At 35.4% G+C, this 25,565-nt stretch overlaps 1 protein-coding gene across 2 annotated transcripts; it reads left to right on the top strand.

The window, feature by feature from the left end:
• Positions 1-3,348: 3,348 nt before the first annotated feature.
• Positions 3,349-25,565, top strand: LOC149016020 (TMV resistance protein N-like). 2 transcript variants are annotated; one of them, XM_089157127.1, is made up of 5 exons: positions 3,349-4,026; positions 21,759-22,851; positions 22,979-23,254; positions 23,399-25,326; positions 25,432-25,565. In XM_089157127.1, exons 1-4 carry the CDS (start codon positions 3,467-3,469, stop codon positions 25,283-25,285), a joined length of 3,816 nt encoding a protein of 1,271 aa, XP_089013253.1. In that variant the 5' UTR covers positions 3,349-3,466; the 3' UTR covers positions 25,286-25,326; positions 25,432-25,565. The 2 variants fall into 2 exon arrangements, with proteins under 2 accessions (XP_089013253.1, XP_089013252.1); XM_089157126.1 differs by having other exon boundaries at positions 23,399-25,565.

The raw sequence follows: 25,565 nt of genomic DNA on the forward strand, positions 1-25,565 counted from the left end.
CTCTCTTTCCCTTTCATATTATTGTTTCAGTTGCTCGCAGTTCATATGATTCCTTGGGCAAAGTGTAACCTTAATTATACGGCACAGGCACTCATCATATCTAAGGTACTATTAATACCGTTCTGTTTTATGCAGTTTTTATGTTAATACTAGCTTGAAAATCTTGCACGAAGTATATGAGGCTAGATTGTTGAAACCATAATACCGTTAATATTGAATACGTTTGACTTCATTCTTTTTCAGTTGAGATATTGAACTTTGTTTCCCTTGCTTAATAGATTCCTTTTGTTTGTTTTGCTCTTATTTCTTTATCTCTCTTTCCCTTTCTTATGATTTTTCCTTTTTATCATATTATTGTTTCAGTTGCTCGCAGTTCGTATGATTCCTTAAGCAAAGCATAACATTAACTATACGGCACAGACACTCATCATATCTGCAGGTACTATTAATACTTGTCTGTTTTATGCAGTTTTTATGTTAATACTAGCTTGAAAATCTTGCACGAAATATATGGGGCTAGATTTTTTAATCCATTTATTCATGTCATTGTTACCAACTATCTTTATTTCAGCTTATTTTTTAAATCCACTCATTTATTTACTTATCTCTTTAGAGTACAATGGCAACAACAAAACTGTCTGAAAATCAACGTCAAAGATATAATGAGAAAAGAAGAATCATAAAAGACTACACAAATGCAAACAAAAGAAGGAAAAACCGTTTTTTACTTAAAGCTCAACTTACAGTTTCCAATGGTTCAACCAGAAATCCAAAATCTTCAGAGGATGAATCATTCGAAATGGAAGGTTACTATCAATTAAAATACCATACAACTCTTCATTATATTTATATTTATATATCTAGCTACTAGATTCTAATTTGATTTTATAATGTAGGAGTATTATTAGAATCGGATATTTCTAAGTTACATGAGCTTAAAAAGGTTCCTCCATGCAAACATTGTGGAACAAAGAAATATGAATACGAAACACCTTTTTGTTGCTCTAATGGAAGTGTTATTTTGGTATCTCCGGCACTTCCAAATGAATTACATGATTTATTCATCTCCCAATCATCTGAGGCAATTTACTTATTTCATTTTTTTTATGTGCTTGTGGGCCCACTCTATCTTTTTATACTGAGCTCACACAGAGATACAAATATTAATACCTCCAGGTTCAAGAAATTATGCTGACCATTTTCTTGTTTTCAATTCAGTCTAATTCTACCGTATGATACCCATAAATGATGTGTAATCTTGACCAAAATATTAATTGAAGCTAGTTCCATTTGAACTATCATTTAATTATACTCGAACTATTTGGTTAAACCATTGACACATGATCCAATCACCATAATCCTTTAGGGCCTGTTTGGTTACGTGAATCCAGAGATTTGAAATCTCTAGATTCATGAATCTGAGAATTATACCCGTTTGGTTGTAAAATCTCTAGATTCATGAAATCTAGGATTCACCTTTACACTAACGTGAATCGGATTTGGGTAAGGGTGAACCAGATTTCAAAAAGCTATATATTTGCCTTCACAAAAATCACGCCGATCATATTGTTTTGGATGAATCCCATATTTAATTCCCACCAACTCTATTTTATAAATTATAACTCCTGATTTGAAATCTGTTTGACTCAGATATGATCTCAGTATTGAAATCTCGTTTGAGAACTGAAACATTCTCACACAATAATAAAATAACAATAAAAAAAGATGTGGGGCATCACAGTATTGCAATCCAAATTGGAGCCTTATCAAGACGTGGAAACCTCAGTCCAGGTTTAATAGGCTCAAGGATTTTCCTCTCCCACCTAAATAGCAAGAGGTTTTCCAAAATCCCTCAGAGATTTAGGGAATTTTATACTCCTGAATCGACCCAATCTTTTCCCTATAAGTCTAGCAATTTCCTCTGTTTGCAAGCTGCAGGGAGATTCAGAGCATGAACCCATATTTCAAACTTCTTAAACCTTGCATCTTCAACAGGAATATCAAGATCCAGCTGCTGAAGAACAAATAGATGGTTTTTCACAAGCCATGGTCCAAAAGTCCAATGGTTTTGTGTTTTTGTTATGTGATGTCTTTGCCAGTAAAGCATCGAGAATAGATAAATCAAAAGAAAAGGCTCATCGGTGGACCCGGAACTTGACAAAGCCATCTTGTAAAATTACTTTTACAAAGAAAGAAAAGTATTAATAGGACCTACATTGCAACAAGAAGACAACTATTACTTTAGTTAGAAGAATAAAGAAGTGATAAACAAAGCAACCACTCACAGAAATTAGCTATAATGTATTGAAAAAGACAAAATAGAAAGAAGAAAGTTGAAAGACAAAGTATAGAGAAGAAAGTTAAGGAGAAAAAGAAGTGAGAAACGAAGCAACCACTAACAGAGATAACCCACACCGTAATCATTCACTTAAATTTAGGAGTTTTTTTAATCCAATAAAGCTCGCAACTAGTGCACCGGACCTGTAATATATTATTTAGTTTTAATTGTACAATACATCCCATTATTAGATTTCCAATTAATAAAGTACTTTTCAAAAATGACGGAAGAATATTTTGCACCTTTTGACACACAAGATGGAAAAGAAACACATATGGCGACGAGCCCTAGGCACATGTGTAGTGAATTGAATAATTTTCATATTTGAATATTACACTAAATGACATTAAAGGTTAAGTCGTCGATTGTCGGCCTTGATGCTTCTAAGAAGTTTTTTTTTTGAGAAATTAACTTGCTACTCTCAGAGCTACTCTTAATATTTATGTCATCCCAAAATATGAACCAAAATATCAATTACACCCTTTTAATATATTAATTAAAAACAAAATTGCTCAAACACCCCAATACCTTAATGTATTTACACCCCTCTTTATATTTTATAAGCATTTTTTTAGAATATGTTTCATAAACATAATAATTTGCGGAGATACGAAACTAAAGGGGTATAAGAATTATTCTAGTCCTGTACGTAGGGTGTAATATGATCCTATAAAAAAAATATGATTTGATTTTTAATGATTGAGTATAAACTGTTTGCTGAAGGGGTTTTGTGAGATTTTTTTGGTTTTGAGGGATATTCCATAGTGTTAATGGAAACGGAGGAGGCTATGTAATTCTTCTTCCTTTTCATCTTTGGGTTTGAAAGTTTAGATGCAATTTTCTGTTTGGTTTCTCCAATGGTTTAAGACAACAGCTCCCAGCTGTCATGATTTTGTCATTTTCAAGACGTCCGGTCTGGTGTGGTTTCCCTTTTTTTGATTTCTTTTTGAATTTTAAACCTTCTTTATTAAAGTATAAAAAAGTATAAAGATAAGCCACATGCTAGGAACTGAAGACTGAGTTAACTTCAGAAATATAAAAAGGTGAAATATATTATAACAATTCAGAGAATAACCAGCATTCACTTTTCAAAGGATCCGTTGGTTGATTATCAAGCAATTCGTGAGAATGGCCTCCTTCTCCTCCTCCTCTTCTTCTTCATCATCGTCTCAAGGTTGGCGTTTTGATGTGTTCTTGAGCTTTTGTGGTAAAGATGTTCGTACTGGTTTTGCTGATTGCCTCTATTATGCTTTGGTTGGAGCTGGAATTCAAACTTACAGGGATGAGAATGATCTCACCAAGGGAGACAAGATTGGTCCTCAGCTAAACACTGCAATTCAAGAGTCAAAAATCTTCATTCCCATCTTTTCTAAGGGTTATACTTCTACCAAGTGGTGTCTCAATGAATTGGTTGAGGCATTCAAATGCAAAGAGACAAAGAATCAAATCATCTTTCCCTTTTTCTACAAAATTGAACCAAGGGATGTAAGAAACCAGGAAGAATTCAATGCGACTGCCCCCCCGGAATACAATTTGTGCATTGAAAAATACCAAAAGAATTTAGTAGAAATAAATGCTAAAGTCTTTAAAGAACACCAGAAGAAGAATGAAGAGATGATCGTACAACGATGGAAAGAAGCTATAAAAGATGTTGGAGAACTCGTCGGATGGCATTTGAAGAAGGGCATGTAAGTTCAGCACAACACTTCTATTTTATTGATATTTAAGGTATAGTTTGTATGTTGTCTCTTCTTTTAATTTAAGTCACAAAGTCACAACTATTAGATAAGAAAATAAATAAGTGCAACTCAGCTTTATTTATGGGAAAGCTAAAATTCAAAACACTGTTTATTTTTTATAAATTTCTACTTACCGCAATTCAACATTATTTTTTATTTTATGTTCCTAACGTAGCTTAAACGTATTTTTATGTATAGATTACGTTAAAATTGACTAGATCTATTATGGAAAAACATCCTCTTCTACTGTCACAGCAATGCACATATTTTTGTTTATAACTGGCTGAGAAAGTAAACAAACTACATGGCTATTTTGGACTTTTTAAATTTGAAATCAATCTTTAAATCTTAGTCAGTTGTTTGGTATAAAAGTGCATTGTTATATACAACAGAGGATTATTATTATTATTATTATTATTATTATTATTATTATTATTATTATTATTATTATTATTATTATTATTATTATTATTATTATTATTATTATTATTATTATTATTATTATTATTATTATTATTATTATTATTATTATTATTATTATTATTATTATTATTATTATTATTATTATTATTATTATTATTATTATTATTATTATTATTATTGTTATTATTATTATTATTATTATTTCTGATCTACTAGATAAGAAAAGAAAATGAGGTTGATTTTAATTTTGCAGCGACTTGTTTTGGATCTTTTCAATTTAGTAGGTTTCTAGAAAAATTTGTCACTTTAACTAATATTTTTAATAGGTTTTGTACAAATGAGAAGATCCTTAAGCTCTTTTTAGATTATATTTTTTTTTCTTCTCCTTTTTCTTGTTGTGGGTCTTCCTTTTCACAGAAGATGGCTCCAATCTCGAAAAACTCTACTTGGATTCTGCTTCAAAATATTGATTGTCATATGATATCTTTTTTTTTTAGGTTACAAAGAGAAGAACTTCTATTGAATTAGTCAAAAACCAAACATATACAAAGATGTTGCGGTAAAATTTTGAACAGAGTCATGGGGCCTTGCATGTAGAGAGTTCACTTGGCTAGACTAGAAAACCATTTTAAAAGAGTCTAATTCTGGAACATCACAAGGGCAACCCAGCCTATCAATTCTTTTATGCGAAGCATGGTTTGGATGTGTCTAGTGGCCAAGGGTGTGAAAGAGGAAGACGTACATTTGGACATTATCAGGATTTGAGCACATACCACACATTGGTCGATGTAGGTAGAGATCCACTAAAATAGCATAATCTCTTCTAAACACAAAGAAGCATGGCAGGGAAGAACATCCCCTCAACCCCTATTCCTAATTCAATCTGTTGGAATTTATGATTCCAATACACACAATAGTGGCAACCGATCTTCATAAGTTTTTGACTAAAGATACCTGCATACATTAAGAGAGGGTTTTCAAGAGCTAGACCAAGGATGGAAGGGGGGGGGGGGGGGATATGTGAAGCTTAGAAATATAGGAAGAAACAAATTGCATAACTTTAATTGGGTTGGGGGTATTGTTTTCAAAACATACTGAATTATTTTATTTTCAAATGAAATAACAAGTTATAATGAACACAAAACATCCATTTCAGGGAAGCTTCATCAAAGATCAGGATTTGAAAAGATAGATTTCCACAAGTGAAGAAAAGATCTTCTTGTAAAATAAAATTTTCTCAACCCTAGAGGACTCGTTGCCCATATATGATTGCTCGATTAACAAGATTGAAATTGGTGCCACTAGGTCTTTGAACCACCATAATATAGAACATAAGTAGATCGTATTGGGATGCAGTGGGATAATGTAGAGCAAACTGGTATACCTGCATTCAGAAGATGACAAAAGAATAATTTGAATTTAGGATGAATATATAACTTCCAAAAAAAGATTCCACCATGAAGTAAATTCATTGCTTATAGAATTACGCTTCAATAAGAAAAGTGCTTGGCCAACAAGTCTGGAGGTAAAAATTCCAAAAGATGAGATAACAGATTTCCAATAATTAGAAGAAGGGTACAAGAGATGGAAGAGCCTAATTTAGCCACAGTTGGACTAAAGGGGGAGTGAATCTCTACAATTAGGGCATGTCTATTTCCAAGCATGTCTGGAACACTGGCACCCAATGGTTGAAGATGGCAATCAATCACACCAATCTTTGGATCTAGGGTGTAGTAGACCCAAGGGTCAAACTAGAAAGAGGTGTTCTTGCCATCCCCCACACATCTAAGCACCATTCTTTGTGAGCAAATTTAGTATATAACATAAGCTTTTCTAGATTTTAGAACTAGATTTGCTAGCAACCTTATGATCAAACAGGGAAGAAGATGGAAAATATTTTTCTCGTAGAATCTAGCACCATAGTGTAGATGGATTTGTCACCAGCCCCCATGTAGCAACAAAGCTTTGTTGAACTCCTCCATCTTCTTGAAACCCAAACTGCCCAGTCCCTTAGGTAGATAGCATTTGTCCCACGCAATGAGGGTTTTGGGTCCTTGTGTAGGCAAGTAACCTTAGAGAAAGCCAAATGGTTCATATGCTGTAGTGGAAGAGATTGAATCACAGATTGAACAAGAAGTCCCCTTCCTACAAAGGATAGGAATCTAGATTTACAAACATAGAGTTTCCTACACATCTTATTAAGTATGGGTTGAAAGTCTCTAGACCTAGCCCTAGAGGAGAAGAAGGATGTTCCTAAATAGACAACATTCTTCTACATTTCCCTAAACCCTAGAATTCTAAGAACCCTTTGTTTGTCCTCTATAGACACAATTCTATTGAAAAAAGCCTCACTTTTCTCAAGATTAATAGCTTGGTGAGTTAGACTAGAGAACAAATCAATTACAACTTTAATAGCCAACATATCATCACAGGTGGCACAACAGAAAAGGAAGGAGTCATCAATAAAGAATAGATGGGTTACCTCTAGAGCTTGCCTAGCAACCTAGATCCCTTTGAACATGTTTAGTCATGTACTGTACCGAGAGTCTAGAAAAGACCTCCATGACTAGAAGGAATATATAAGGGCTAAGAGGGGATCCCTGCCCATGGCCCTGGTCCCAGAGAACCTTGATAAGGCAATCCATTAAGCTTGGTGGAGAAAGTTGCAGAGGAGATAATATGCTCAACTAGGCTATAACACTTTGGGTTGAAACCTAAAAAAGACATTACCCGAAGGATGATTTCGGAATGAAACATAAAAGAGTGTGATTGATGCCAAAAGGGAGAGAGCCAATTCCAAAAAAAAATAGTATTCCAAAACTTCTAGGGGGGAAATGGCTTGAAACCCATCTACCAGGGGCTTTACAAGCCCTTAAGGAGAACACAACCCTTCTTATCTCATCTATATCCAATAGTTCAGTCAAGGTTGAAGCTGAAACAATGGTTGAAGTGTTAGGAATAAACATCTACAAAAAGATCAAAAGAGTCAAGGGGTGAAGATGATGTATAAAGAGTGCACATAAAGTCTACAAATAAGCAGCTATTTTACATGGCTAGGAAACAACCTTGTTTTAGCAATAGAATGATACAATTTTGTGTTTCTATCTCCTTCAGAAATGTACTTATGTCTAGAGTTTTGTGTAATGCCCCAATCTCCATGTAAGGAGAAAGTCGTCATTGATCAAGGATCGACGTTACTTAGGTAGTGAACCAAAATACACTAAGAGGGTTTCCACAGACTATGTGAATAATAAAATCCACCAAAACTACAAATGATCACAGCGGAAAATATTCAAATATAAATCTAAATGCTTCCATGAATTGTCTCATAATTTTAATGAAATCCAAATAAATGTCTAGAATCCAAGATTTACAACTAATAGGAAATTTCAATATTTATCTATCCTAAGAGATGTAGTAGACATGATCTTGATCTTCATCCTCTGAATATCCATCATCCCTCTGATCAAGTCCATCATCTGTAGAAGTAAGGGGTAAGTTTCGAGAAGAAACTTAGCAAGTACAACCTAACACATATCAACAGTTTCCTTTCTTTTTATATTTGATATTTAATTTAATAGAATCTTATGCAAATAAAATTAACTAACATGTATAAATGAGAAAATAAAATCATGACATGCCCAATGATATGAATGAGACTCAATGATGCTAAGAAGATATAAATAAACAACACCCTCACTGGTCTAGGGTCGATAGGATGCCCCATGCCGTTACATGGCTGCGCGCGTGTTACACAGCCTAACATCCATCTACCCTAACCCAAATGTTTCCAAACTCAATGTATGTTCCATGCCGTTACATGGCATGTGCGCGTTACACAGCCTTAACATACATTCTCATCCAAAAACACAACTACCAACTCACATGCATACATGGTCTAAGGTCGATCGGATGTCCCATGCCGTTACATGGCCTGCGTGTGTTACACAGCCCAACATCCATCTACCTTAACCAAATGTTTTTGAATCAATGTATGTTCCATGCCGTTACATGGCTGCCGCGCGTTATTAAGCCTTAACATACATTCTCATCCAAAACATCTATTAACTCAACATCACACATAATGCTAATATGATCATGACATGTCTTGATGAATCATATGCAAACAATGCAAGATCATATGAAAATGATGAATTTTGGATATAGTCCATTATAAAATCGATGCATAATACAATAATAATTAACCCAATAAAACACAAATCTAAAGATACATTCATGCTTATAGAAAATATTAATAAATTCAAGGGAGAGATTAATTATTGGTAGATCATAATAATTTCATAAAACATAATCTAAAAGAATACATATTTATATACTCAAAGACAAAATACTAATAAATCAAGATAGACAAAATCTAAAATGTATTAATACTCAAAATCAAATTATAAATCAAAAGAATAAATCATATACTAATAAACTATGTAAATCGAACATCATCTAAAACGTATTCATAATCAAGATAAGTTATAAATTCAAGAAAATAATCAATTACTAAGAAATCATGTAAAACTATAAATATGATTGTAGAAAAAGAAAACATATTGAAAGTATGAAGATTGTACTTTTGTGGAAAAAAAAAGAAAACATATTGAGAGTTATGAAGTTTTTTTTTTTTTTTTTTTTTCTCCCCCTTTTCTTTCTTCTCTATTCTTGCTTAACCAATATAGGCTCTCAATTCTCTTGTTTGCACCCTTGTCTTTCTTCTCTATTCTTGCTTAACCAATATAGGCTCTCAATTCTCTTGTTTAATATACTCACCATTAACTCGACATTCTCATCATCTTTCTTCTCTCCCCTCAATATTCCTCAAGAGGCCTTAATATTGCCTCTTCCTAAATTACCCAATCTTCCTAAACTCCACATTTCTTTCACCATCAATTTCTCTCTCCTCTCAATATTCCCTCCTCCTCCATCCATTTCTCTCTCCCAATATTCCCTCCCTAACTCCACGATTCCATCAACTATCTCCTCTCATTCCCCGTTTTCCTTATTCCCATACTTAGTTTCTCTCATCTTGTTCCCTCGTTTGGATTCCTCTTCTTATTTGTTACATATTTTCTCTCTCTGAATCCCCAAATTCTGTGTCCGGTGGGGTTAAACAATATCAAAATGTGTAATATAATTTATGTAGCTATGAGGCATTGAACTCTGGACCTCTTTCTTTATTCAAGGTGGTTGTTAACCAGTTAACTAATACTCAACTTATGATTGAATTTAGCAAATAAATTCTAGTAACTATGTTAATCCCATACTAGTTCGGCTTTTAACGGTAATTATTTGAATATCAATATAAAATGCCAAGACTACCCCTATGCTTTAGTTGCGGGTGTTACATTTTGAGACCAAAAGAATTCTTTAGCAACATAAATCTATGACAAACTATCTTTTTCCACATTGTAAGCACTCCAAATGGGGGTGGGGGATTCATGGATAGCTTCAGGTTCATATGAAATTTGCATACAAAGATTATTAATATAACCAAAAGATTCACGATTCCATTTACAAAGAAAATGATAAAGATTTGCTAACTTCCCTTCCAACACATACTTAACATAGGGAATTCATGAAGAACTTACTATCTTAAAGAACTCTAGGTAGATATGCCAAGCTGCTTGATAGTGGTAGAGTTTCTTTCCTATCATCAAAATAGGGTTAGTTCTTAAGAGTAGAGGATTATGGGCAAACTCAATGGCTGGAAGGTAGGATAGGGATGAATTAGGAAAGAGACAGAGGGAATCATGCCCCATAAACAATTTATCCAAATGTTCCCACACTAAATGAGGGGGGAGGTTTCTTATTAGATTAGGTGAAATTCTTACCAGGGCAAAGTAGTTCCAACGATGTTGAAATCAAACAAACATTCAAGGAATGAGGTAGAGTAGGGGAAAGGCAAAAGGGGCTTCCAATTTTTTCAAAAGCATAGCAGAGTTATAGAGTCTCCACGCAAAAAGAAAGGAAGAGGGGAGAGAAAGGAGGGAAACTAGAGAATACCACACATCTTTCCTAGGACCATACTAAGGGGGGCCACAAACAGACACAGAGATCTATTCAGAATGTAAGTCATAGAATTTTACAGCAGTGAAAGAAAAATGGTGAGAAACAACTAAAAATTTAATACAAGACTTTGCAAGGACCAAAGCCCCCTAGACCCTTTACTCCTAGAACCAGTACATTCAAACATAGAGACCAATCCAAAAAAGTGTGATTTATAAAAACCATAAGATTAGAGTGAAAGGCACACTTAGTTTCACACAGAAAGAAGACATCAGGATCATTGTGTTTGATTAACTTTTGCATCCTACATATTGTAAATTTTCTTTTTTGAACCCCGGACGTTCCATGCAAGAAACTTCATGATGGGTTAAAATGAAACATGCCAAAAAGCCTTGCCTTCAAGAATCAATGAGGGAGGACAAATAGCACAAACAGAGGGACATAAGCACAGATAGAAATTCACAATACCAGAGAAACAAGAAACAAGAATAGCAACAAAGGAGCACACAAATAAGAGATAACACATTAGAAGCATAAAAACACTACATAGAAACCCCAAACAATCTAGAATAAACATAAACTAGGACAAAGACAGAGATGATATGAAATTTAAACCAGTAGGAAAGAAGTTTAGAAAAAACTAGCTCAAATAGAAATAAAAAAGATCAAGAAAAATACCATTTTTCTAGAGAGCAGTGAAGTACTCTTCATGTATAGCTTTCTGCCAGTGAGGAAATTTAATTGAAGTGATTAAGGAAGTGGGCACAACTTGGGTAGGCTCAGGATTGATGATAGAAGTGATGAGAGAGCCCTAGGATTGGCCTTAGATTGAGTGATCATGGGGTGGGTGTCAAGTGAGTGTTAGGAAGTGGTAGTGGGTAGGGTTTCTTGAGTCTCACAAGAGAGATCAACAACCAGCTGAATGGGTTAGGTTGATTCGGCCAAGGGGTTAGAGGAAACTTTAGAATTGTGAGGGCTAGGAGAGGAAGCCCTAGGTTTGGAAGTGTGGGACTCAGTAGGTGGTGTGAGGGAGTAAGAGTTAGCAGGAGAAACCCTAGGAGGGGAGTTCGGCCTAAGTGGGTTCTCAAGAGAGGTGGTGGTCCTAAAATTGTGGGAAGTGGTTGGGTTGATGTGGGGTTTACCTCACTAGCAGAGAAAGGAAAACACCTTTCATCAAACACAACATGGCGAGAATAATAATTTTCCTAGTGCTAGGGTCAAACAAGTTATACTTTCGGCAGCGGGAAATATATCCCATAAAAATATGTAATGCATTCCTAAATTCTAACTTGTGTTTATCATATGATATCAAGCAAGGATAACATGCACATCCAAAAATCCTTAAAGAATCATAATCAGGCCTTACTTTGAACAATTTGAAATAGGGGAAATATTTTCCAGAACTTTGGTGCGTAATCTATTTATTAGAAACAAAACAGTTTCAAAGGCATACACCCAAAATATTCTAGGGCAAAGTCTCTACAAATGTCAATGACAACATTTAACAGCCCCATTTTGTTCATGTGTGTGAGGGCAAGGAAGTCTATGTTCAATTCCATTTTCTTAAAAGAAGGTAAGAGACAGTCCTATACTCTTCTCCCCAGTCACTATGAAAATGTTTAATACGTCTAGAAAATAGGCTTTCAACAAGCAACTTGAACCTTTTTTAAAATTTCAACAACTTTAGATTTGATAATCATACGATAAAACTGCATACACTTGCTGAAATCATCTACAAAAATAACATAGTAGCGGTAGCCATCAATAGACTCAATGGGTAGAGGTCCCGACACATCCAAAAAAATAAGTCTGAAGGTCCATAAGAAATAGAATTAGAAAGGTGAAAGTGGAGTTTGTGATTTTTCCTTTTTGATAAAGCATCACACTAAAAACAAAAATTTCTAAACTAACTGATAAATCAAACTTTTAATGACTTTAGAGTTAGAATGCCTTAAACATGAATGCCAATTCAAAAAAGATGTCTTTTCTCCAACCAATGCTTTGGGAGATGTCACACCCCACCTGCTGGTATCGGACCTACCCGACAACCCGTGGGTGTGATCCATAGCCACAAGATCCACAGTAATACTGTCAGTAATAATAAATCCACATAATATCATAATCAAAAGCAAAGAACAATTTAATCATTAATATAAGGGGTAAAGAAATCCAAAATCCAATAAAGCACTGAATGAAATCGAAGGAATAATAAAAAGAATGTATCAGCGGAAGCAAAGAAAAAGGAAAATATCACAATTAAGTCTTGTTCTTGTTTTCCTCAGGACTTACACTATCTTCCTCTAATTTCTCAATTAATGGGGTCATAACTTGTTCAGTGACGAACCACATGGACCCTATTCCTATTAATAGGTGCCATAAGAGCACTCCATATACCTGTAAGAAGATTTGTGTTGTGCAGCACCAACTCCCATTGATGTCTCCACAAGGTCTTCATTGGAGTTCTCCCAGTCATATGGAACTTCTCCTGTTTCTTTATAGTCATTTGAAGAAAAATAGAAATAATCCACAAAAATGAATTCTAACAAACTCAGTAAGGCAACAATCCCATATATGCTTCGATATCACAATCACATGATAAGTAATGATCGAACAATGATGTACTGAAATATGGATGCACCTAATAGCTAACTATGTAAGTCTCTATTCAGGCAGACGTGCTTTAAGTTATAACATCAGTCCTCCTCTGGGTAGATCTTGTCACTCTGATTCCTCATGCACTAGTTACCCCTGTTGGGATGTCAGGCAAGGGGGTATAGTCTTTGTCAATCAACCATGGTTGGGGTTTAGGTCAACACTCTCTCAGCACGACCATTGGCATGAGTACTAGTGCATGTCGGGGATTCTAGCCCAATGCAAGGTCCCATGGTAGCATACTACATGTGGTCTAGATACCTCCCCTATGGCACCAACCAACTCGATTCAATATCCTTCTCCACCTAGAAATGCGAATCCTCAAGGACTGATTTCCTCTATTGGACTCAATTCCCTAACCTTATAGTCATCCACATATTGTTGGGGTGGATGATCTCATGTCTCCTCATGACACCCAAGCCGTCTTTTGGACGCCCATGATCCTAACCTTAACATATGCAACCCTACCATTGCATGACCAACAATGGACCACTAAATCTCTGCACGGATTAGCTATTGTTGTTGGATGAAACAAAGTCACATCACTATCATCACGAGTCATTCGGCTTCGGTAACCCTACTGAAAGGTAGTAGCATGTGAGGGTACCTAACCATGCACTTTAGACTTCCTAGGTATGTAGGACAACAACTATGAAAATTCTAGGGGTATCAGAGGATAATGTCCCATACCACAGCCCCTAATATCCTAAGCTAAGAGTACCCAACACGGATAACCCTTAGTCATAGTCAGTCACACAACACATCATCCACAAAAGCAAAATAATACAATGCTTCAATCAATACTCATGACAATATACTCATATTTAGACATGTACAACAGTAATCACAACAGGTAATAAAAGTATGATCATGCTTAGAAAAGAAATCAGATCGTCATATTATAAATTCAATCGTACATGCAATTGCAACCTTACCTGTCTTAGCAGAAATATTATAGAAAAGCGTATCAAATCTCTCAAATAACCCACTCCAATAGACCTCAAAGATTACCTAGATTAGGATTAAGAAGTTTCATCAAGGTCTGGGATACAAACAGAGCAAGAACAAGATCAATACAGCCTCTGGAAGTAGGTTGGTTGCTTAAGGAGGTTGGTTGGGTCAATTGACCGCCCTAAGCGACCACTCCACTCTTGAACAGAATTCCAAGTCTAAAATTCAGACTTTTGATCACCCATCCTCGATCTGATTTTGATTGATCTAAATCCAAATTTCATCCCTAGGACTCCAGAGAGGTCACCACACATCAAATCACAGAAGAAGAATGATTTGAATCCACATCATCTTCTTTGACAAGATTACCCTTGATTTGGATATAAAAATCCATATCCTTGCATGATCCACTCGAGATTATCAATGGAAAAGGATCTAAGCACTCCAACTCACCACTACAGGATTTTAGAGGGAGAAACTACTCTCTAACAATATAAAATACAAGTGAAGTAAGAGAGTGCTCAAGTAACCTCTAAAAGATCTGAAAATCAAAGTAAGATCCAAGTTTTCTTTGCGAATCGAGAGTTCTTCACCACCAACCAAGTGTACACAGCCTTTACTCGGTCCACAATAGCCTCCACGAATAAAATAATGTAAAATCAGGTCGTGGATGGTTATTTATGGGGTGGCAGGGGCAAAACAGGGTTTAAATCCCACACTCCAACCGACTGGGGGCTTGGGGCGCTTGGGTAGCCAATCAACTACCTCAAGCAACTGCCCCCTATTACTTTTCAGTACTTGGGTACTTTGCTCTCTTGGTTGATCTCTAACACCAATTCAACTTAAACTAACACGTGGGGGGCTCTTACCTTGTTCATAGACTTCTTCCAACTCAGCGTGTCTCATGCTGGAAATCCATTTGCCCAGTCCATCCAAATTCAGACTAGATCTTCCTTGGTAGTTCTCATTAAGGCAAGTTCTTCACTAGTAGTATCCATATCCATGGGCTTAGGGTCTGGATCATGGGCTTCAAGGTCCAGATAGCCCACAGCTTCTTCCAGCTGGAGCTTCGGGTACTCGGATCTGCCATACGGATTTCGGGTTTAAAATATAGGGGTTATTATAGGAGAAGAGGAGCTTCCCAAGTGAAGTTGATATAATCCATCCTTATTGCTGCCTTGAAGGAGACATCTCCCCATCGTACGATCTTCCACATAAACGATATTAGGGTGAAATTCAATTAAAACATTGTTATCCCTTATGAATTATGAGATGATAATAAATTGTTGCAAATAGAGGGTACATAAATAATTGAATTTAGATATATCGGAGAAAAATTTGTACCAATAAAGATGTTTCCAGTCTTACTAGTAGGCAAAACATAATCGAATCCAATGAGGGTTGAGCAACATGAAGGTTGTCAAGAGCATTGATAATGCGGTGAGTCACTCCAAAATCAAGGTACCAATATTTTCTAGAATAGAAGCACTAGAAATTTCAGAAATATTCATAGAAGGATGTGATTTTTTGGTGCTTGAATTGCATGGTTGATAATAGTCCTTGGCTTTATGGCCAAGACAATCATAGATCTAACAGATGATTCTTGATCTAGTGCCACCAACCTGAAAAGGTGACTAAGCTGACTGAGAGGGACGATTAGAAGGGAAGTGTCCACAACCAAATCTACCCCTTTGAGAAAAAGCATTCTATAGGGCTGTCTTGGAGGTTGAATTCCATGAGGTTGGCTACTGGCTAGATTTGCCATAGGTTGAGATCCATCAACACTATACACTTTATCTTTCAAACAAATTTATTGAGTCAATAACATATCGTAATTCAACATATGAGATGGGGGAATGTCGATTGAAGATTATTCAAATCCCAAACCATTCAAAATGTGGAGACACAGTTCTTCATGGTCTCTCCCGCGGTTACAAGTTGATCAGAAATAGTCTTGACTCGAAGGAGCTAATCATGGATATTGCTATTTCCTCTTTTAACATTTTGAATTTAAAGGTGAAGTTGCATAATGTGACCGGTGAGGAAGCAAAGTAGATTTGCTTAAGCTACAACCACACATCTCGAGGTGTAGTGCATCCAATAATTTGAGCACGCAAAGATCCGGGGAGGGAAGCAATTAGCCAACACATCAGTAGTTGATCTTGGCAATTCCACTTTTGGTAGTTAGGTTTTGTCTTGAAAATTGCAACATTGTTATTATCAGTGATGGTAGCAGGTGGGCAAAGAGAAGATCCATCCACAATATCATAAAGATCATACTTTTTAGAAGATGCACAATCTGAGATCTCTGCAATAGGTAATTCGTTTCATTCAACTTGATTGAGAAAAAACCACAAAACAATTGGGTGGGAATTAGAAACTTTGATGCCATATTAAAAGCTTGGGATAGAGAGAGGGTTTACATGGCCTTGTTTTACTTTGCAACCTACGTCCATGAGAATGATAATTGCGCTTCCTTTGTTCTTTGATTGTGTTACATCTTACATGTATAGGCTAGAGTCCTTGTTCACCACAAGTCTAGGACTTTTATGCTCTAGAGTTCTATTTCCACAAGCATAGCTAGGTACTAGAGTTTTACATTGCATGTGTCTCTTGTGTGTTTCAAATGAGGTACAACTCTGAGTGTATTTCAGTTGTCGAGATAATGCAAACTTTGAAAGACCTTGAGGTGTTTGAGATAATATTAACTTCTAAAAATCCAGCTATTGTTGAGATAATGTATAGTTTTTTGTTTTGGATAAGGTAAAACACTGAATGCTATCTATAGCTGAGGAATAGGGTTCGGCCAAGATTGTATGATGACTTCGAAAAATACCCTTGATGAGTGGAGATGAAGTGGTGGCTAGGGCAACCCTAGGTTCAGCCAAGGTTGTTAGGGAATTGCCAAAAATATCCTTAAAACAAAGATATCAAACACCTCCCTGTTGTGAACTTTTTCAATTAAATTCTATTGTTACCATTAATTTTTTTAAAACCCAAAACTACTCTTAAATATGAGGTTTTTTTGGTAACCGCAAATTAACCTCAATTACAGTAGTAGTTAAAACTCTAAGTTACCCTCAATTAGTATTAATATCAAAATCCCAAAATAGCCTCAACTACCTTAGTAGTTAAAAGCTAATTACCCTAAATTAATTTTATTGTCAAAACTCCAAAATAAAGTTAATTGATGGTAATTTAGGGTTTTAACTAGTAAGGTAATTGAGGGCATTTTTAGTTAACAATAATATTAAGAGCTTTTACATGACATCCACTATTATTGGGACGAAACTAATGTCCACCCACTATTATTGGTTAAATTACATGACACCAGCTTTCAAAATTACAAGTTATCCATAGTTAGGATTTTATTTTAGGTAGGGTGTAAAATGACCTAAATGCCCTTTGGGCAATAAAATGACTTAATTACTCATATTTAATACCCTCTCATATGCAACCCTTAGGTGAGTCACCCATCTTCTTCCTATCCCAAGCTGCAAACAACTTGCCTCTGCCGGAAACTACCATACCCCCTCCCCGCCAGCGACCAGTGCCCACCCCCATTTAATTAACCCCCCCCCTCATTTCTCTCTCTCTCTCTCGATTCTTCTTCTTCTTCTTTCTTTGTTGCCAAATTTGTTTCAAATGAACGTCCTAAATGAAACAAACTCATGGATTAGAAATAATGTCAAGCTGAAAATTTTTTGACATTCACACTACAGGCTAAACAAAAGTAGCAGCAATTAAGTTCAAGATAACAAAATACATATCTAGGAATTTCACGATTACTCATGCTCTTTTTCAAATTCTCCACCTTTGTGGAGTAGTTAGCATTGATTATTAATATCTACTCCATGAGCTAGGGTTTCTTTCTCCAGATGACAAAAAAAGGGTCTTCAGTTTTTTGCTTGGTAACAACATGATAAGTAAAAACTAACAACCAACCGGGTCAAACCATGGTAGGTTCAATCACCTCAGTCAGGACTAGTTCAAGAGTAAAAAAACAAAAGTATCGTAAGCATGAAGGAACTTGACAGTTAAGGAAAGAGACGTGATCCCGCCAAGTTTAGGATAGAAAAATCGTGCCTCATATGAAAACCGTAACTAACTCGGATTGAAGGAGGAAAACCCTACGATTGAATGACTATAGATTAGACTTGTGAATAAATCCAATGGTCAGAAATTGTAGGTAAACCCTATATAAACTAAAGCACAGCACAAAGGAAAGGTAGCTGAATCATTTCCCTCCACTCTCATTTCAATTAAGCTTTGCAACTAGTTGGAGCTCTGTGGTGATTCACTTATTGACTTAACCTTCGGAGGTGGCTTTCCGTCCACTGAGTCGGTCCACATCTGACATTGTTTTGCAAGAACCCCGAGGGTTGATCAATTTTTGGATGCATCACAGCATAATGCAGGTGCAGAAAAAAGAGTAGATTGAGCAATACTAAGCACAAGATAAAATGTTATCGTGCTTACATTAAATGCAACTCTAGCTATGACCTCAAATTAAAATTTTTAAGCCAAAGATATAGGATCAAAATATCATATACAGTACAAAGAAGTAAAGCAATTATGATAAAACCGACCATGATCGTAACAGTCAGATCAAAACCTAAGAGGGGAGGGGAAAAAACTGCATTCTAGAAGTGTAACAACTTAATTGAAGTTGCAAGGTGTAGAATTAGAAACCTTACTACATTGCAATCAAAAAAAGAAATGTAAAGGAAAACACGAAGAATAAATATTTAATTAATCACAAAGGGAAATAATACTGCAATAGATTTGGGGAAACTTACTGATGGTAACATTGCCGTCTGGGCTTGAAAGCATTTTGTCCATGCTTTTAGCGCCAAGTGAGATGCAAGAGAATCGAGCGACGGCTTTGCTGGCCAAAATGTTAGCCTTCTGTTCATCTAAGCCTCTCAATCTAGGGAAATGGGGAATTATATATATATATATATATATATATATATATAAATGGGGGTGAGCGGCAGTGTAGGGAGGGGGTGTGGTGGTTTCTGGCAGAGGTGAGCGATTTCCTGCAAGGGATAGGAAGTAGATGGGTGAAGGGAGCACCTAAGGGTTGGGTATGGGAGGGTATTAAATAAGGGTAATTAAGTCATTTTACTGGCCAAAGGGCATTTATGTCATTTTACACCCCACTTAACAAAAAAATCTTAATTGTGTATAACTTGTAAGTTTGAAAGTGGGTGCCATGTAATTTAGGCCATGATAGTGGACACTAGTTTCACCACAGTAATAGTGGGTGTCATGTAAAAATGTTGATGGTACTTTAGGAATTTAACCACTGTACAAAAAGTCAACGATATATAGTCGTATCAGATGAACCTGACACAAAACTGATGGATGACATCAATTTTGCCAAAAGTTGCTGATATATCATCAATGATCAATTTCTTGCCTATTTTTCGTCTTTTTTTTTTTTTTTTTTGGTCAAACAAATTTTTCCGGCAATTTTTTGCCATTTATATATGAAGTTAGGGCGAAAGATAAAGTTGATTGAAATTTTGAAATGCACAATTAGAAACTAATAAGATTGATTGAAATTATAATTGAAAACCAAATTGTAAAGGCAAGGTTGATTGATATTATACTTGGAAACAAAGATGTAATTGAAAATATGTAAAGTTGTTATAATTGGAAACAAAGATGTGATTGAAATTATAAAGTAAGGTTGGCTAAATCTATAAATTTATAATTAGAAATCAGGTCATAAGGTAATATTTGTATCTCTTTCTCATATAATTACTATTTATTAAAAAAAATTTGATTGAAACCCTCCAAATGTCGCTGAAATCAATTGGAAACAAAGATGTAATTGAAATTATCTAAAATTATTATAACTGGAAATAAAGAAGTAATTGAAATTTTGTAAGGTTGATTGAAATTATAATTGAAAAAAAATATATTAAAATTATAAGTAAAGTTGGCTAAATTTGTAAATTTATAATTAGAAAATAAGATAATATTTATATCTCCTTCTAATATAATTGTTATTATTTATAAAAAATAAATAAATAAAACAAACTTGACCGAAATCCTTGCAAATGTTGGTGAAATTTTGGCAAAATTCGGGGTGTCCATAGCCACCCCTACACTCTAAATTTTGGCATAAATTCAGGGTGTCGGTGGTGTCGATAGCCACCCCTACCACCAAAAATGTCGATGACATTTTGAACCTTGGTTTTAACTACTAAGGTAATTGAGGATAATTTGGAGTTTAGGTTAAAACATCTTTTTAGTTAAAGGTAATTTGGGATTTATAAAAATTATTGACTGCAAAAAGTAGAATTTAACCAAAAAATTTACGAGAAGGGAGGTGTTTGATATCTTTGCCAGGTAATAAGGGAGATAAGTGATATTTACCCTTAAAATTATTAGGGGTTTAGGCATGATTTAAAATTATCTCATGATATGATGTGTACTCAATTAGATACAGTCAATATTATACACCTCTAAAGGGCACTTATTGGATTTCACCAAAATGTATGGACTGGTATAATAAAATACTATATAGAAGATGCATCTCTCAAAATCACCTTACCTATACGATACTCGATACTAATACTTCAAACATTAGTTTTATGATTTTTTTTCTTTAGATAAAAGCTATAAAACCATTCTTTGGTATTCAATATCGAAACTTATTTTTTATTTTATAATCTCTTATTTTTATTGTTATCGAATTGCTTTTCATTTTTCTACAAAAAAAAAAAAAAATTTAAAACCGTTTTTCATTTTTGAATGAAAATGGGTGTTAGTATTAAATTTTTTAAATAGGCAAAGAAAATAATGATAACTGACACCAAAAAGAGTTTTGCCCAACAATAAAAAGTGAAAGATAATTAGAAGAGGAAAACCAACATCATCTTAAGGGCCAACGACAAAATAGGCTCAACATCCAAGTTTTTCATTATATATACTTTTAAATAAATAACATCAATTTCAATTTCTTTTATGTACTAAAAAAGAAATAATTGTGTTGTCATCTAGTTCCTTGAGTATGAGTTTTTATCATATTAAATATATATTCGGTTAAGGTCCCTCAAAATTTGACATATGGGATATTGTTTTATTTGCTTTGCTTGCTTGCATTCTATTTGCTCATCATGAACTTTGTTTTCTTCTTTTTTATTTATTTGTGCCGAAAGAGAAAAAATTACAAGAAGACTTCACTACAAATTTATACATCTCTCTTTATCTTGTGTTATAATTGATGTCAATCTCCTCCAAGATAGGTACATGGATAACAAACCTACGGTAAATACAAAAAGGCACTGAAGGTAGATGTTGTCAACAAAAGAGATTCAGAATATATCAGCCATGACCTAGTAGGAGTTGGAATTAACTGATCCCAAAGCTGGTAGTCTGAAACAACAGAATTAACAGCTAGATGGAGAACTTTAGCCTACTGCAGCCCTTGATAAAATGCTATAACTGGAATCTTATGGACAATTTTGATGGAGAATTCATGGAAAAATGTAAACATACAAATGAGACCCAAATATTAATCCACTTAATATTTATTCCCTATTAAGGATTCTCCATTTGTTTCATTATAATCATTCATCACCTAAATCATTTTATTATTATTAAGTTTTGTTTCAACTATGTAGGTACAAAGGGAAGTTAATACAAGAAGTTGTTAAAACAGTTCGGATTGAATTGCAAAGGAGACGTTCCATTATTCCTAAGAACCTAGTTGGAATTCAATCTCATATTGAAAAGATGGTAGAGCATTTAGACATAGAATCTAATGACCGAAAAATTATAGTGGTCCATGGTCTTGGTGGTATTGGAAAAACAACAATTGCTAAAGTTGTTTGCAGTAAAGTCTTCAATCATTTTGAAGAGCATAGATTCATTGAAGATGTTCGTGACAAGGCTCAAAAACACGGGATAGAATATTTGCAAAGCCAACTCATCTCTAATATCTTGGGTCAAGAAAAACATAATATTACTAACAAGTATGATGGAATTGAATTGATCAAGAAAAGCTTCCACAACAAAAAAGTCCTTCTTGTGCTTGATGATGTCAGTGATAGTGATCAAGTAGAGTTTTTGGTTGGAGATGTTGAATCATTTAGTATTGGAAGCAGGGTCATTATCACAAGCAGAAATATGGATATCATAGTTGCCCCAAACCGAAGGACTTATGAACCCCATGTAATGGATTCAAATAACTCACTTATCCTTTTCAGCCACCATGCATTTAGAGCTGACAAACCTTCAACTGATTATTGGGATCTGTCAACAAAGATTGTGAAAACTACTGGAGGACTTCCCTTGGCTCTTAAACTTGTAGGTTCATCTTTATATTTAAGGAAAAAATCAAATTGGGAAAACGTGTTAAAGAAATTGCAAAAATTTCCCAATACTGATGTCATGAAAAGCTTGAAAGTAAGTTATGGTGAGTTAGATGCTAAGGAGAAACAGATTTTTCTTGATGTTGCTTGTTTTTTAATTGGAGAGGATAAAGACATTGCATGTTATTTTTGGGAAAATGATGGTTTTTTTGCTCAAGAGGAGCTTGATATTCTCTGTGCAAGGTCAATGCTAACAATCAATGAACATAATAAGCTAAAGATGCATGATCAGCTTCGAGATTTTGGAAGGCATATTGTTTATAAAGAAAACGAAGACGAAGCGGGAAAGCGTTCTCGGATATGGTCTGAAGAGGAAGCCACTACAGTACTCAATAAACAGACGGTAGGTATTGAATAATTTTTTTATTATTATTATTTGTGAGGAGGTTTGTGAATTAGGTATTCTCTTAGTGTTGGTCTTTCAACTTAAACTTTTTAAAATATACTTAATTGAGGTTGTCATTTTGTAGGGAACAAGTACTGTTAAAGGACTCCATGTTAAACACCGTAAATGTGTGATGGGTGAAGGATTTGCTGCAATGACGGAACTAAAGTTACTGCATCTTGATCATGTAGATTTATCTGAGAACATCACTAATTCTTTTTCAAAGCTAAGATGGCTTAGATGGAATGAATTCCCTTGTAAAAGTTATCCACTCCCCAATTTCTCTCCAGAAGAATTGGTCATTCTTGATCTATCCAGAAGTCAGATTTCAGACGAATGGATTGGCTGGAAGCACATTAAGGTTTGGAAGAACATAACTTTCTACTTCGTTTAATTCATTAATAGCAAAATCTTGCGGGAAGGGAAGGGGAAAAATAATAGAAGTTGTCTATTTTGTCCTTCTTGAGCTAATTATACTAATTAATACATAAATTCAATTCTGTAGGTGGCTGTCAATCTGAAAGTTCTAAATCTCTCGGCTTGTCATCAATTGACTAGAACTCCTGATGTTTCAACAAACTTACTGCTGGAGGTATTGATTCTTAAACATTGTTACAGATTGAAGGAGACTGACGAATCCATTTGGTGTCTCAGGAACTTAATTATATTAGATATGAGTCTCTGTTGGGATCTAAGGCATCTGCCGAGTGAAATTTCCCAGTTGTCGTCACTCAAAAGGCTCGATTTAGAGAGTTGTCACAATCTGATCGCTCTGCCGGAGAAGCTGGGCCACTTGATCTCCTTGACAGAACTTGATTTAGGATCCTGCGAGGGTCTGGTGGAGCTCCCCAATGAACTTTATCGGTTGACTTCTCTCAAAAGTCTCGAATTATGTTTTTGCAAGAGACTACAAAAGCTGCCGGAGAAATTGGGTTGCATGACCTCCTTGACGATGCTTAATATAAGGTGGTGCCGCCAACTTGAATCGCTTCCAAATCTTCCTTCAAGTCTGAAACATTTAGATGCTTCTGGTTGTAAATCATTTACGTCACTCCCAACAAGGCTTTCAAGCGTAAAACATCTCGAAATGTTGAGGCTCGGAGGCTGCAGTGAACTTGAATGGGTTCCAAATCTTCCCCAAGGTCTGTTATGCCTTGATATGTCCGATTGTGCTTCGGTTCGAGGCATTTCAGGTCCTCTTCCGTCGAGTTTGACTAGCCTTGATATGAACCATTGCCATTCACTTCGAGATATCTCAGCTTCCCTTCCCTCAAGTTTGACTAGACTTTGGGCCAACAATTGCACGTCATTGGTAACACTATCAAGTACAGCAGCAGGCTTGAGGAATTTAGAGAAATTAAATCTTGATGACTGCAGCTGCCTAGAAGAAATTGAAGGTGTCGACGAGAAGTTGGATTCCCTGGTGGACTTCCGGATTAGTCGCTGTGAGAAATTGAAGAAGATACCAAAACTGAGGGGCTCGAAATATCTGACGACTTTAACGCTGCATGAGAATCGCTACATATCTGATTTTGAAGGCGAGGGGATGGACTCTCTGGAGGTGTTGGAGGTAAGGAACTGCAATTCATTAAGAAAAATACCATATCTGCGAGATTCAAAAACGTTGAGGAAATTAAAGATCATTGGATGTCCTCTACTGTCCGAGATTGAGCTCCTTGAGTACTATGAATGCTTACAAGAGTTATGGATAATTGAGGCCACATCATTAGAGAGATTACCTGCTGATCTTTCAAGGTTGAAAGAGTTGCTGACATTGCACATTCAGTACTGTGGGAAGTTAACCCACATTCCAGGCCTCAGCAGATTGGAGTCCCTGCGAGAATTGACGATAGTAAGTTGCCTACTCATTCCAAGATTACCCGATCTGTCCAACAAGTTGAGTTATCTAAAGATCCAAGGCTGCAAGAATCTAACAGAGATTCATGGTTTTGACGGGTTGGAATTCATAGAGGGATTGGATATCAGTGGCTGTGAATCTCTGCAAAGATTACCTGATCTGTCCAGTTTAAAAAACTTAGAGCATCTATGGATTGTGGACTGCAAGAATCTAGCCAAGATTCATGGTGTGCACGAGCTGGAATTCTTAAAGACTCTGGATACTAGTTGGTGCGTGTCCTTGGAAAGATTTCCAGATCTCTCAAATTTTCAAAATTTGGAGGTCCTATATATCAGATACTGTGAGAAGCTGACCGAGATTCAAGCTGGTAATGGATTGTTGGAGTCTTTGCAGATCTTGGATATTAGAGGGTGTTCATCCTTGGTAACATTACCAGATGTGACACAGTCAAAGAAATTGGTCAGGCTAAATGGTTTGTATGCAAAAAACTATGGATCCCAAGCGGATTTCTTGGCTGCTGCATCCAGAAAATAGTTTAAGACTTGTTGAACCTGTTGACGAAGAATTTGTATAAGGTAATTCTCTCTCATCTCTTATTGTTTATTTGCCTTTATGTTTGATTAAGCGTTGATTTTTGATTATAAACTCCGAGGCTTTTTAATTCTGGTTTTCAATTTCAGTTGCTTCAACATCCTTTGCTTTTGCTTCACTATCTCAGTAAAATCTGGCCTTCTGGCCCCTTGTTATCTTAAAAGAAGTCTTTAAGAAGTCTTACGGAAAGCAGAGCCTTGAAAAGTTTTCATTTGGAAAAGGA

This window comes from Hakea prostrata, chromosome 5 (assembly GCF_041222555.1).
Source record: "Hakea prostrata isolate BN-2017 chromosome 5, UWA_Hpros_2, whole genome shotgun sequence".
Classification (NCBI taxonomy): Eukaryota; Viridiplantae; Streptophyta; class Magnoliopsida; order Proteales; family Proteaceae; genus Hakea; species Hakea prostrata.

Excerpts from the sequence above, each read along its gene's own strand:
- LOC149016020 (XM_089157126.1), top strand. The coding sequence starts at position 3,467 with ATGGCCTCCTTCTCCTCCTCCTCTTCTTCTTCATCATCGTCTCAAGGT. Across the intron at positions 4,027-21,758 it reads TGGCATTTGAAGAAGGGCAT|GTACAAAGGGAAGTTAATAC; the intron begins GTAAGTTCAGCA and ends TCAACTATGTAG. Across the intron at positions 22,852-22,978 it reads CAGTACTCAATAAACAGACG|GGAACAAGTACTGTTAAAGG; the intron begins GTAGGTATTGAA and ends GTCATTTTGTAG.